We start from the raw sequence: 12,605 nt of genomic DNA on the forward strand, positions 1-12,605 counted from the left end.
GATGCTTTGTCAGCTTTCCTCACCACCTCGAAGGAACTAAAGAGCGATGGTGAAAAAGTACGGAGCTCGAATGGCAAAACGTCGTTCATGTTAATACCACCAGTGATGAAGCAAGGACACCACTTGATTTGATAGGAAACGACTATTTAAAGTCGGAAACATTTATAAGCATAAAAACCGACTTCCCTCCTCATTTTCCCCCTTCTAGGGCAAATCTGGGACACTTGTTGCAGGGGGATTGGGGTGGATATTTTTGTGTAATTAAGCTGATTTTTCTTAACATTTTGTTGGAAAAAAGGATTCTGTGACAATTTTCCCCGAGGTCAAACCATATTTTTCCTCTACTATTGGGCTTGGTTTATTGATCATATGAAAGACGGATGTTCTTACATTAAATAGAGCTTAATTTATTTCTTTTAAGACACTATCACAGTCTTAATAGGCCTTAGGCATCCCAACGGTCTGAGTTAATTATTATACTTCTGAAAAAATTTGTATCATTATGAAACGATAATTTATCTATGCTTAATTTCCCACTTAGTCTCAAGTTTCATGCCAGCAACTTCCACATGTAAAGTTTGAAATAAAAAGATGTTTTTTTTCAATTGACTGCTGTATTTCCGAAGACATGCAATATACATATTAAAACTTTTTCATTTTATGGTCACGTTTTCAAAATGTGACCAATAAAGCAATCAACCCTTCAAACTAATCAAATATAGAAAATTGGGAAATCTGACTGTAACAACCGGGAAAAAGGAGCCAAATTCCAAAGAGTTTGTGGTACTGAACTGTAAGTCTTAAGAAAATTTACCGTTAATGCTGATTTAAGAATTATAGCAATTATTTAGATTCATCTCAATAGTAAAAGTTTATTGCGGAAATTTTACTATTGGGAGCTTTTAAAAAGAGCTGGAAACGCTGTTAAGTATGTTTTTTTCTTTTTTTATTTCTCCAGTGATGATAAGGAACTAGAATATAATAGAGAGATGTCAAAGATCATTCTAAAACCAGTGCTCACATTTACGTGTTTTTATAATTTCGTCAACACCGTCATAAAATGCCTTACGTCATCAAAATATGATTTTAGTGTCTTTTCTGGAGTGCAGTGACCAGAAACCATTATACTGTGGTTTAAAATCGCCCTTTTCACTATCCTCTTTCCTAGTGCCATTTGTCCGTGGGAAAAAAAAAAAACAGTTGTGAAAAAACTACCAAATGAAAAAATTCATTCAAATACATATCTGATTCGTTAATGATAGATGCTATTTATTTTGTTCTCAACACCAAAATTAATTACAAAACAAATTCTTGTGAATTTTGAAAAGACCTTGATACCCGGGTATGTCTTCTTTTTTTTCCCAGCCCTGTCCGGTCACTGAAATATCATACGGTCGTTCAATTTAATAACCATCCAAGGTTCTTAGAATTATGGTTTTATTTGCCCTCCCAATAAAAGCATGCATTAACTGGTCAGTAGGAACTTCAGCCGAAGTTCCAAATGAAAAAGACGCGTAAGTTCTTCTTCTAAATATGATAATTAGACCTTAGACCTTAGATCCTCCAGAGCCAGGGGTGGCTCATAGGGCGTCTACGAAACCTCGCCAGACATCTCGGAGCTGAGCTGCAGCCATGACGTCCTCCCACTGTGGTTGAAGAGACAACTCCGCATTTCTCAGGTCTCGGTCGTACTGTCGTCGTAAGGTGTGTCTTGATCGACCTCTTTTTCGCCTCCCCTCGGGACGCCAATCATATACTGTATTCGGGAGTCGATCCTCTGGCATACGGAGGACGTGGCCAAGGTATGTCCATCTCCTACGTTTCAGAAGGTCAGTAACTAATGGCTGACCGGTTCGCCGGCGAACTTCTATGCTGGTGACCTTTTCCTGCCACGATATGTTCAAGATTCTCCTAAGGCACATGTTTTCAAAGGCTAGGACACGTTTCTCTAGCTGGGTGTTTTGTTTCCAGCATTCACTAGCATAGAGGAGGATGGACATCACATTGCTATTCAGGAGGCGGAGCTTCAAGCGCATAGAGTATTTACTACTGCGCCAGACTGGTTTTAACTTGCTAAAAGCCGATGTCGCTTGTCCAATTTTCCTCTTGATTTCGCTGGCTATTTCACCATCGTATTCGATCCAACTCCCAAGATATTTAAATTCCTTGACCTGCTCAATAGTTTTATTTTTGCATTTTAATATGAGTGGGGAGTCAGATGTGGCCATACTCTTTGTTTTACTGACATTTACTGCAAGTCCCATTTTCTCGGCCTTTTCGTCTATGGCGTCGAGTAGCAGCTGCAGTCGCAGTTTTGCTTCTTCAAGAAGAACAACGTCATCTGCGAAGTCCAGATCGGAGATCAGTCGGCTGCTAATCTTCACTCCAATGCCTGAAGACTGCCGTAGAATATAGTCCATTACAATGACAAACAGAAACGGGGATAGGACACACCCTTGTTTGACGCCAGACATTATCTTGAAGAAACGCGTGTCCCCATCTTCTGTGCGTACACAGCATTCACTATCCTCATATAGTGCGATTATCATTTTGACTAGTTTATCAGGTACTCCGTAATATTTCAAAATCTTCCATAAAGTGTCTCGGTCAACAGAATCGAACGCCTTTTCAAAATCAATGAAGAGCAGGTACAGCTTTTTGTTCCATTCTCTGGACTCTTCCACCATCAGTCTAAGAATGAAAATAAGATCAGAGCAAGACCTACCAGGTCGGAACCCATGTTGCTCTTCCCTGAGATGTGAGTCCAGGGCTGCTCTTAGGCGTTGTAGTATTACTGAGGCTAGTATTTTACTAGGCACAGACGTCAAATTGATGCCCCTCCAATTGTCACAAATTTGTGCATCGCCTTTCTTGAAGAGTTTGACCAGTATACCTCTGGTCCAATCTTTTGGGACTTTTTCGTTGTTCCAGATGGCCACTAGAAGAGCCGTCCATACGAACATGCAGGCTCGAAGGGACGCTTTCAGCATCTCTGCCGTGATCCCATCGACTCCAGGTGCACGTCCATTTTTCAGCTTTTTCACAGCTGTCGTCACTTCTACCGTGCTGGGTGGGTCAGCACTTACGTCAATTTGTAAAAATGGCTTATCCGGTACTGCTTCTGGATCATCAGGTCTGGGCCTATTTAAGACTTTCTCGAAATGTGAGGCCCATCTCTCGTCAGCTTTCTGTGGATCCGAAATAACGTCTCCATTTTCATCTTTTACAAGGGATGTACGATCTGTTTTCTTTCCAACTATCTCGTTTGTTAGTCGATAAACCATTTTTGAGTCTCCTTTCTTTGCAGCTTCTTCTGCAAAGGCTGCTTTTCTCTCAATGGCAATTCTCTTATCTTTCCTGGCACTTCTTTTCACTGCTTTATCCTCTTCTTTGTAGCGGAGCTGTAATTGGGCTTTTTGCTCTGGGCTTGATGTATTCAGGATAAGCGTTTGGGTTTCCTTGCGTTTACTGATGTAATTCCATGTGTCATCCGATATCCATTCTTCTTTCTTTCTTTTCTTGAAGCCAAGGTTGGCCTTCGCAACGTCATGGTACACACTCTTGACTGAGGTCCATGTATTCTCAACATCAAAGTCATTGGTTTCGTCGAGCAGATTTAACGCTTCAAATCTGTTATGTAGAGATATGCAGAAGTTTTTGCGGATGTCAGGATCTTTCAGCTTATCGGTGTCAAATTGTTTATGTGTTGCAGTGTTAGTTTTCCGCTTCTGAGCTTTCAGTTTGATTCTTACTTCGGCTATCATCAGGATGTGATCTGAATTAACATCCGCTCCTCGAAAACCCCTCACGTCACATAGGCTACTTCTCCAACGTCTTGACATGAGGAAATGGTCGATTTGATTCTTCGTTCGGCCGTCGGGGGACACCCATGTGTACTTGTGAATTGTTTTATGGTCGAACATACTACCACCTATTATCAAATCGTTGCTTAGTGCATAATCGATTAGCAGTGTGCCATTCTCATTTATCTCTCCCATGCCATGTGGGCCCAGAACTTCAGGGCAGTACCGTCGCAATCTTCTTTCAGATATTTTTTTGCGGTAGAAATTTTTAAGCCTGTAACACTTTGATTTCTTCTCTATACTTCTCATTTTTTTAAGATTCTTTCTTACTATTGTGTATTCCTAGACTAGAGACTACATTCTATTAAAACTTAAACCTAACCAGAGAAAACTTTAGTTCTAATTTTGGAGCCAAGGCCCAAATTCAGCAAACCTCCCTCCATACATTTTAAAAAAAGCTAATTGTAATATTTGATCAGCGACCGAAGCGAGAAGCAGATTTTGAGCTTCTAATCAGCACTGGTTCAAACTAATTCTTAGGCTTTGGGTCGAGTTGAGTCAAACAGTGCTTGATTAAAATGGGGGTTGAGCTACATGAGCGTTGAGTTAAACAGAGATCGAGTTGATCGTGGTTTGAGTTTCATGGGGGCTGATTTAAATTGGGGTTGATGTGCGTGTTGGTTGAGTTAAACAGGGTTAAACTCAACGCGAGTTCAACGAGATGGGGCTGAATTCTTTGGAGTGGAGTTAAAGGGGGAATTCAGTTGAAGGGGGAATCAGTTAAATGGGCTTAGTCAGTTGACATGCATTACGGTTTTTCAGATGAAGAAAAGGGATAAGTGATAGCATGAAAATACACGGCAAAGACGAAGACCAGTAAGTATTCTGTTGGTACTGATTTGAAATATCACAAGTTCTTCGATAAAAGTTCGCTTAGAAAAAGAAGTAAAGATGAGACCACATAAACTTCTTTTCGTCATATTCTCGAGGAGACCAGAGACCAAACAAAGTAACTGAAACTTTGTATCGATTTGTTTGCAAAAAGAAACAGTCTTAACAATTAAAAACTTATTAATAACTCAACTATTAAAAATCATTTCAAAAAATAACTTTAATGACATCCCCAGCCAGAGCAAGCAGTCCCGATTCCAAATCCAGCACTGCCTTAGGGGGCAGGGGGGCTGTACTCGCCCCCACCTGGATCTATCACTGCCCCCCCACCTATACATAACGCTCCTATGCTCATGATGAAGTTAGAATACTCATAAGTTCATTAATGACTTTTGGATTTGCAGATTGGCAGCTATCCAGTCACACTTGCAAGAGCTTTTTGATTTGCAGCCATCATTAGGAGAATGGGCAGAAACACATCAATTGATTAACGTTGAAAATGAAATTGTTAGAAAAGATATTGCTAATTGTATTGGAACAGTGACCGCTACTATGGAGAAAATCAAACTTGATAGTCCTGAAAAGGTAACAAATAAAAGTCTGTTTAATTTTCATAGTAGGATTAGGATTGAAGATGGTCGTTATTCAACCCGGTGGACTGTAAGTTTCAAGCATAGGGTTTTTGGTCATGGTGATTCCAATAGTGTAGTTTTTATTTCGGTTCAATTTAGTGTCAAAATAATTAATTTTGGGTTACTATTGGCTGAGGTTCGCCCTTAACTAAGTTGAAGCGATCGCTGCAACCACAATAAAAATCTTTGAGTGTCCTATAACAACTTGAAACTACAGTAATCTTTAAGTTTGTTTACGTTAGTGGTGAAACATCGGAGTCTTTTCGTTAATGGTAAAATATGAAATTTCAAAGTCGATATGAATGCCTGGTAAAATTTATAAAACTAAAAAGAAAATCTAAAAATAAAAGCTTTCAAAAAAAGCAAAGAACAATATTAAGATGTAGAACGAGTAGAAATAAAGCCGTATAAAGGGTTAAAATTGAAACGAGCCAAATTAAAATGATAACCACGTCAAACTTGAAAAATGAAACACTTCACAAAGAAGGAATAAGTGAAACTTAAGATAATCAGAAATCAAAATTAGCAATCAAGTCAAGCTTTAACAAACATAAATTTAGCATCAAAAGTGGGTCTACCACCCTTGCAAAATCCCTAAAGGCTAGAGTTACATCGGTGTACGACTAAAATGCATCTTCTAAAAATGCCACGATTTTTAAATTTGAGGCCCCTGACCATGTGGCTGCGTGAGGCATACCTACCCTGTGTGTGCATTTTTCGTATCCTTTGTTTGCTTTCATTGAAATAGCCGCCACTGAGTTTTAATCTGGTGCTACGGGGTGGCTGGAGTTGAAAAAAGAGCATCAAGGGATGGTTTTCCTTCTGTAACATTAGAACCTTAAAAAAGAAGAACTTTCCATTTCAAATCAGATGAGCTCCTCCAATATTTGTAGTACCATTCTTTCTTCACAATTTTGCCATAAAAAAATATACATGGGAGATACATTAGTCTCTACAACTCAACACTAAAGCGTTGACTCAATCAATCAATCAATCATTGTATGAAGGCTAAAACACAGTCCAAGAAGCTTTGATTGTTTAAAGCTTAATTTAATATTTCCCTCGCCCCTGGAGTCTATCACAGGAACCTTGACAATTGAGGGTCTGGGTGAATTCTTCACTACAGTAGGTTATCCTTCCAGGAGCAGTTTTGCACTTTAGGTCTTCTACTTTACTTTAGTACTAGTTTACTAAACTATTACTTTAGTACTCTACTACTCTACTTTAGGTCTTCTTGACTTAGGTTACGATATCTTGTGCACCATCATTTTATAGATTTTAATATTAGAATTCATGACAAAAATAATTTAACACATAAAATCTATAATAAATTGGATAGTTATAATTTTATGATTGTTAGTTTCTTTTTTTTTAGTTTTTTTTCCAACTAATAAGATTTTTTAGATTATTCAGTAATTCATCAGATTGTCTGAGGTTTAAATTAAAAAACAATTTTAACGTGTAAAATTTACAATAAATTGGATTAGCATAGTTTTATTTTAATTTCATATTTTCACAAGCTAATATTACTTTTTGAGCTTTTTTCCCGACTAATAAGATTTTCTAGATTATCCACTAATTCTTCAGATTTTACTGAGACAGCTAGCAGACCAGTTCACAAACTAACCACTAGAGGTGTCCCAAATATGTATACAGTTATTTAACTTTACTTTCTGGAATACCATATTTCAGAACTTTCATGATGGCGGACTGAATTGTTAATCTAATTGCTTCTGTCTTCTCCTTTTCTCCCTTATGTTTTTATTGGCTTATTTTCGATTATAGAAAGTGTTTTACCGTTAGATTTTGATTCAAGTGCGTTATATTTCTTTTCTAATGTAACGGTTTGTATTTGTATCGGAATCTTTGTGTTCGTACTTCTAACAATTTGTTGGGATGCTTTAATTGAACTTTCTCTTTTTACGGTTACAGTGCTTCATTTCATATTTTTCTCTTGGTGGTATTCAGGTTTTTCGATGTTCAAGCTTAGTATAACAGTTTGGCGCGCCATCAGCTATTCTGTGGATATTATGTTGATCTACAGCTATTTTGTCATGGTACTGGTTGATCGCACAAGAGTATCTCCTCCCCTTGAAATGAATGCCGGTTGTAGCATCAATAAAAAAAAAATTTTTTCCTTTTTTTGTTCCCTCTTCTAATTTTAAAATTTTCGGTCTTTTTGTGTGTCAAATATTGACAGTCTATTTCTAATAGAAATTGCCCTAGAACCCCTCTCTTGACAAATGACACGATTTCCTTGTGATGACTCCTTGTGCTGTTTCCTCCTAGTTAATTGTTTTATACATGCTATTTAAACAAAGCGTGTGCATAAGCTTATAATTTTTTCAATGTCAAAAATCTGGATTACAGGGACAAATTCGTGAAGCTAGTTTCACAAGTACAAACCCTAAAGAGGAAAATGTGATAAGAGACTATATTTTTAAAGTGGAACGCACCATGTCCCTTTTAAACTCTGTCCTACTAACCGAGGCACTACCAGAATTACCTCCTAGTCCAGTTTTAGCAGAATGGCAACTACCTGACCCTGTAGAATTAGTAACAAAAGAGTATAAAGCTATGGAGGAATTCAATCAGATGAAGATGGATGAGGACTTGATGCATCTTGAAACACAACATGAACCTGAGTTGGAAACTAATGAATACGCTCAAGTTTCTGAGGTGAGTTTATCCAGTTTAGCCAATTACACCCTATATAAATGTAATTGATTGATAAGCAGGTTGAAGGTGACATCGGTGAATTAAAAAAAAAAATGTATTGAAAAGTATGCTCATTGCATCTTGGATCGTAAACTATTTTCAAAAGAAATTTCTGTGTTGTTATTAAAAACCTGCATAAAAGGCAGAAATATGAAAAAAAATGAAATTTTTGTCTGACATTTTTGAAGCTTTTTTCAGCTGTATTTTACCACTGATGTCATACTTTTTTGAATCGTTCAGACTGTATGCTTAAGCAGGGTGGCATCTGTGATGAAAATAAAACGAACGATATTTCAGGAAAGGGGAGAGGCGAACGTATTTTCAATGATTTCACTCTTGTGTAAAATTCCTGTCTTTTAACATAACACCGTTGGAACTACCACAGCCAAGTTTTAATTTGAGGAGAACCACCGAGTCCCTCACTCCCACCCTGATCCTGACTAGGCCAATAATCTAACCCCCTTCACGGCAAACGAAATAGAATGGTGTGTACTATGCTGTCTCGAAATCACTAACCTTTTTGAGTTTTTCGTTTGTGTTTATTTTTAGATGCTCTAAGTAAGAAAACTGAAAGTGAAAGCTGAATTTTAATCCAACTGAACTATCGGAAGAGGCCAAAAGAATCGTGCCACTGATTAGAAACTCGCAGTGAGAGTAAAACCCCTAGGATTGCCACAAGAGGAAAAAGTTTTGTAATGTCCAAAGACATAAAAATATAACATTTCTAAGCATCTGACACAAACATTGCTCTTTGAGGCTGAGTGCCTTTATTTTGCTTGCGCAGCAAATATGCCCAAACATTATAAAAACCCGGGTTGATTTGATTGCAATCTCATTTTTTTTTATTTTGAGTGACAGTGTTAAAACCCCTTCCTCCTCTTCAAAAAAATATAACCTACCCTTAAATCAATCTTCCTTCGTCTCTATCAACCAGATTCCCAAAAATATCAAAGAACGACTTGAAACAAGTTACATCCGCATAAGGTGCGTTTGGTCAAACTCCATCCAGGTGCACTTTGATTTCTCATTGATTTTAATATAAAACGACCAATTTTGTAAATAAAAAAAGGTATACAAATAGTAAATAAAAAAAAGGGACTTACCTAACTTATATTCCCTTCCAAGCTAAACTCTATTTTAACAAAAGCTTTTCTTCTTCACAATCAGAAATTCTTATTTGTTTTCAGACTCGATTCCGGTTAAACTGCACCACCCGTCCCAATTTTCATCTGTACTTTTTACTCATTCACTGTTTGTCTTATGTACCAACTTGAAAAAAAAAAAACACAACAACAACATCGAAATCGCTCAAATATTGTACATCTGAAGATTAGGGGAAGGGATAAGCTGGAAGAGTATCCGAAAATCCAATAAAAAGTTACAAGCAAGAATTTTGCCAGTAAAGTATTTCCTTCATAGGGGTACATAAACTTCACTGTTATCCAACGAATAGTGGATTGCACACCTTATAATGTCTTAGGTGTTTCATTATTAATCTATTCTTGTTGACTTCAAATGATTCCTTTCTTGTGCATTGGTGCCAAAGGGCGAGGGGCGTTTCTTTACTTTCCAAAAAATGTCCAAAACGTAACAAAATGTCTACATTAATGTCAAAACGTGACAAAAACGTCCACATTAATGTCAAAACGTAACAAAAATGTCCACGGCAACCCTAAAAACCCGGCTAACCATTGACGGTTCATAATGATTGCTTGTTCCCCTATTAACGGATAAAATAACGCTACCGAAGAGGAAGTGGAAAACAAAATGAAAACCAATTAATTTTTTCAATTATTTTTACAACAATTTGTTTCCTTTTATTAGCATTTGGCTAGCATTAGAGCGATGAGACTTACTATAGCAAATTTTGCGATTTATAATAAGAAAAATGTTGAAAATAGAAAAAATTTGAGAATTCTTTTTTCATTTCTTTGCCTGTAACTATTCTTTTTTTAGGAATTATAAGAAACAATCAAGCCGTAAATCCCTTAAGTCATGACTATTATTTGCAATTTCTTTGCATAGGAAGAGTAGCATTGAATAAAAATTACGATAGTTAGCCTTAATATGTGCCAAGTTCTTTGGAAGGTTCTTTGGACATTTTTAAATCTCAATCAAACGTATACGCATGAATTCAACAAGCACGACAACTCGGTTTTACGATTTAAGCAATCTTTCCCCGCACGTGCACGCAGAGGGATAAGCAGGGGAGTTCCTGTCATTTGTCTGCAATGCTCCCCTCTCCTAGAAGAATTAATAATAGTGACTTAAAAAATACATTTTTTGCTTATTTTGGCAACCTTCCCCTTTAAAAAATCCTTCTCTCAGTTCCCCCTTTAACGTTTGAACGGTGAACACCTATGATGAACCCCAGATAATAACAATTTAATTGTCTGAATCTGATAGTTTTCAGTTGCGGACTGTTGCGTTGTAGAACTTGCAGCGATAGGGGATAAATCAGAAAGCTTACTTCTTTCTATCTTTAAACAGTACTTCTATTTCATTTGTGCTATATAGCCCTTGAAAAAGCCAAACTATATATTAGCTGTCGCTTTTAACGGAAAATGTTGTTTATTTTTCATTAGAGACCCTTATACTCATTTTATTTTCAGGTGACTACATTGAGCGAATGCAACAATACTGCGTAGCGTCATATTTCCTCATATAGTAATCCTATTTTAGAGAAATTTCAAAAGAAGCTTTGTGTTTAATAACACGCTGTCTGTAAGACATTGTGATCAATGTTGTGATACTCTCTTATTTGAACTTTGATCTAAAAATAATGATATATGTAGTTTAAACTCTACTGATACTTTAAATCATTGACTTATGTGATGTTTCGTAGTAGAATAAAAAGGTCTTGTTAAAACAAAATCTAATACAGTGTTTTATCTTACTTAATGCTTTGAAATGGAAGGATACAGCCATGTTTAATGTTTTTTGTCTTTCCAAGCCTTATTTTCGCTTGGACTAAAAGCAACATGTAATATTTAAGTAGCAATTTCCTTGAAGAAATGTTTGATGTTGCGTTGAGCCCACATAAAAAGCCACTGATGATGAGGACTAGATACCTAACCCCTTCGTGTCGCACTGTAGATGCTCTAAGATGTTTTTCAGAAATGACTGCTAGGATCAACACACACTTGAATACAAAAAATTCCCCAAAATGCGAAATTTATGAAAAACGTCATGTCATTATTATATCTTCTGTTTTTAATTAATAGTCTTATGATTGCCATTAATTTACTACAATAGCAGCAAAAGAAAACCTTTTTTTCTTGATTATTCCGATTCAAGAACGCATTGATACAGATTAAGCTATACAGGGATGTAAGCAAGGTGCCTAGTCGTGTTGCAAAAGAAAATGTTGGGTCTTGGTCGACCACATTGATCCTGATTCTTGGGTACACTCTGGCTCTATGTGTTAATGGCACATGATTACTAATACTTGTGCCATGTTTAATTTTTTAATCAAAGATCACCCAAGTGATTTTTTTTCCTGTTCCCAAATTCGTATTTTATGCAAGTTGATCTTCTTCATTTAGAGATTCAAATATCAGCCCATGATTGGTAGAAGTGAGATTTTTAAAAACCTTGAAATTTGAATCCTGATGATAAATATCATTTTAGTTAATGATAAACTTCATTAATATCATTTGGATTAGCATAGTTGAAATGTTCAATAACTATGCCGCTGGGGATGGCATGACCCCCCACGGCCCCTGGGGATAGGGCTGTAAGCAATTTGTCCATTGTTTACACATAGTATTTATTATTCAAAAATATACACGTAGATTTTTTGGGGGAAGGGAGAATTTTGCACGGAGAGGGGAATTTTTTGGATTTGAAAAATTATCTGTAATTAATTAAAAAAACAAGTCTGTTCAATTTTAGCAATATTAAAACTTAAAACGTACAAAAATTATTGCGTATATAAGGGTTGAGCTGCCCCTGCCCCATACCTCGCTCTTTACGCTAAAGTGTAACTTGTCTCAATTCTTTAAGAACAACTTATGAAACACAAGGCCGTTGAATTTTAATGAGAACTATTTTTAAAGAACTAAGACTTTATTGTAAATAGCGAGGGATGAGGAAGGGAAAATCTCCTTTCATACAGAATAGTTTCTATTCGTTTTAAGTTTTAACGTTGCTGCTTACTTTCAGTTGAAAAAACATTTTCTTTTTATTTAATTCATATAAAGATCACAACTTGGCTTGTTTTTTTTTTTACAATGAATTAATTTTCAAACAAATCATTATTTCTCTATTTAAATTATACAAGAAATACAAATTACTAACTGATCCTTACTGTCAAGGACCATCCTACGAGGACTTCGACTTTAAAAATTTCTTTTTTATGCTCCTGGAATATCAGGCAAGTGATATACACAAAAGACTCTTCACAAGATTTTATAAAAACCAAGAAAAGAAATAAGAATTGAGTTCTGACTTAAGTCAAGAGATTTATTTTGGAAAATCAACAAAATTCAATAGCCAGAGTTGCATTGCTGAAAATTTAGGACTCTTGTTTTAATTTTCCCTTCATTTTTCAAACAGCCCG

At 36.4% G+C, this 12,605-nt stretch overlaps 1 protein-coding gene across 1 annotated transcript in view; it reads left to right on the forward strand.

The window, feature by feature from the left end:
* Positions 1-10,912, forward strand: part of LOC136032085 (uncharacterized) — a 44,000-nt gene extending 33,088 nt beyond the window's left edge. The window contains exons 3-5 of the mRNA XM_065712220.1: positions 5,099-5,279; positions 7,697-8,005; positions 10,657-10,912. Coding sequence (XP_065568292.1) covers positions 5,099-5,279; positions 7,697-8,005; positions 10,657-10,692 — 526 coding nt within the window. The 3' untranslated portion in view covers positions 10,693-10,912. The remainder of the gene's footprint in view (positions 1-5,098; positions 5,280-7,696; positions 8,006-10,656) is intronic.
* The last annotated feature ends 1,693 nt before the right edge of the window (positions 10,913-12,605 follow it).

This window comes from Artemia franciscana, chromosome 10 (assembly GCF_032884065.1).
Source record: "Artemia franciscana chromosome 10, ASM3288406v1, whole genome shotgun sequence".
In the NCBI taxonomy this organism is placed as follows: domain Eukaryota; kingdom Metazoa; phylum Arthropoda; class Branchiopoda; order Anostraca; family Artemiidae; genus Artemia; species Artemia franciscana.